Below are 1,342 nucleotides of genomic sequence, written 5' to 3'. Positions count from 1 at the left end.
GATTGCACTGCTCCAGCGTGACGACACCGCAGCGCTGTACTGATTTCATCCCAGGTGTTTGGGGGCGCAGCACGTACGCTGCCAGCAGCCCGTAACAGAAACAAAGAGAAGCTGTGTGCTGTGATATGGGGCGGGACAAGGCGTCTCGTTGGCGGATCATTCCTCCAGTTAGCTTCACCCCACTAACAGTAGTCTTCTCTCCGCTAACATCTCAGCAAACAAGACAAAAATCCCTGAGCAGTACAAAACTGCCTTTGATTGGTGCGCTGCTGGCCTGGTAAACTAGGGAGACGTTCCATTGGCCAGTCTAGGCAGCAGCTGCTGTTTGTCTAGCCTATGGTGAGCTGCCCTTGTGGTGACGCGCCTGTTGCTGGCGCTGGTAGTGGAAGAGAAGGGGGTGTGGATGATTGTTGTTTGTAGCCCGAGAACAGAGATGGAGCCGGGTAGAACGGTACAGAGCGGTGGTGATATGCTGCTATCCGGTAACGAGAAAAAGGAGGCCGGGACACAAGCAGTGCCAGTGCCGTCTGCCCGGGATATGAAACTGGTACAGGAGAAGCTGTCAGGAGTTGTGAAGAGTGTTCACCGGAGCCTGCGGAGGAAGTATCTAGAAGGTACGGCTCAGGGGCAGGCCCAGTCATATGAGCGCTGCAATCCTTGTTCCTCACTGCTGGCATGTCAGTATAGCACGGCTCTAACATAATTCCCATACAGCGCAGGTGACATCATACCCATACAGCGCAGCACTGTGCAGGTGACATCATACCCATAAAGCGCAGCACTGTGCAGGTGACATCATACCCATACAGCGCAGCACTGTGCAGGTGACATCATACCCATACAGCGCAGCACTGCGCAGGTGACATACCCATACAGCGCAGCACTGTGCAGGTGACATCATACCCATACAGCGCAGCACTGTGCAGGTGACATCATACCCATACAGCGCAGCACTGTGCAGGTGACATCATACCCATACAGCCCAGCACTGTGCAGGTGACATCATACCCATACAGCGCAGCACTGTGCAGGTGACATCATACCCATACAGCGCAGCACTGTGCAGGTGACATCATACCCATACAGCCCAGCACTGTGCAGGTGACATCATACCCATACAGCGCAGCACTGTGCAGGTGACATCATACCCATACAGCGCAGCACTGTGCAGGTGACATCATACCCATACAGCACTGTGCAGGTGACATCATACCGATACAGAGCAGCACTGTGCAGGTGACATCATACCGATACAGAGCAGCACTGTGCAGGTGACATCATAACCATACAGCGCAGCACTGTGCAGGTGACATACCCATACAGAGCAGCACTGTGCAGGTGA

At 54.2% G+C, this 1,342-nt stretch overlaps 1 protein-coding gene across 2 annotated transcripts in view; it reads left to right on the top strand.

Moving 5' to 3' along the window:
* The first annotated feature begins 366 nt into the window (after positions 1-366).
* Positions 367-1,342, top strand: part of SAMTOR (S-adenosylmethionine sensor upstream of mTORC1) — a 40,247-nt gene continuing 39,271 nt past the window's right edge. For both annotated transcript variants that reach the window (XM_075857093.1, XM_075857092.1), the window contains exon 1: positions 367-614. In XM_075857093.1, the coding sequence (XP_075713208.1) occupies positions 404-614 (211 nt within the window). In that variant the 5' untranslated portion in view covers positions 367-403. The remainder of the gene's footprint in view (positions 615-1,342) is intronic.

This window comes from Rhinoderma darwinii, chromosome 3 (genome assembly GCF_050947455.1).
Source record: "Rhinoderma darwinii isolate aRhiDar2 chromosome 3, aRhiDar2.hap1, whole genome shotgun sequence".
Classification (NCBI taxonomy): Eukaryota; Metazoa; Chordata; class Amphibia; order Anura; family Rhinodermatidae; genus Rhinoderma; species Rhinoderma darwinii.
Note: the sequence above shows the minus strand (reverse complement) of the source record. Positions and strands in the feature narration are given on the sequence as shown.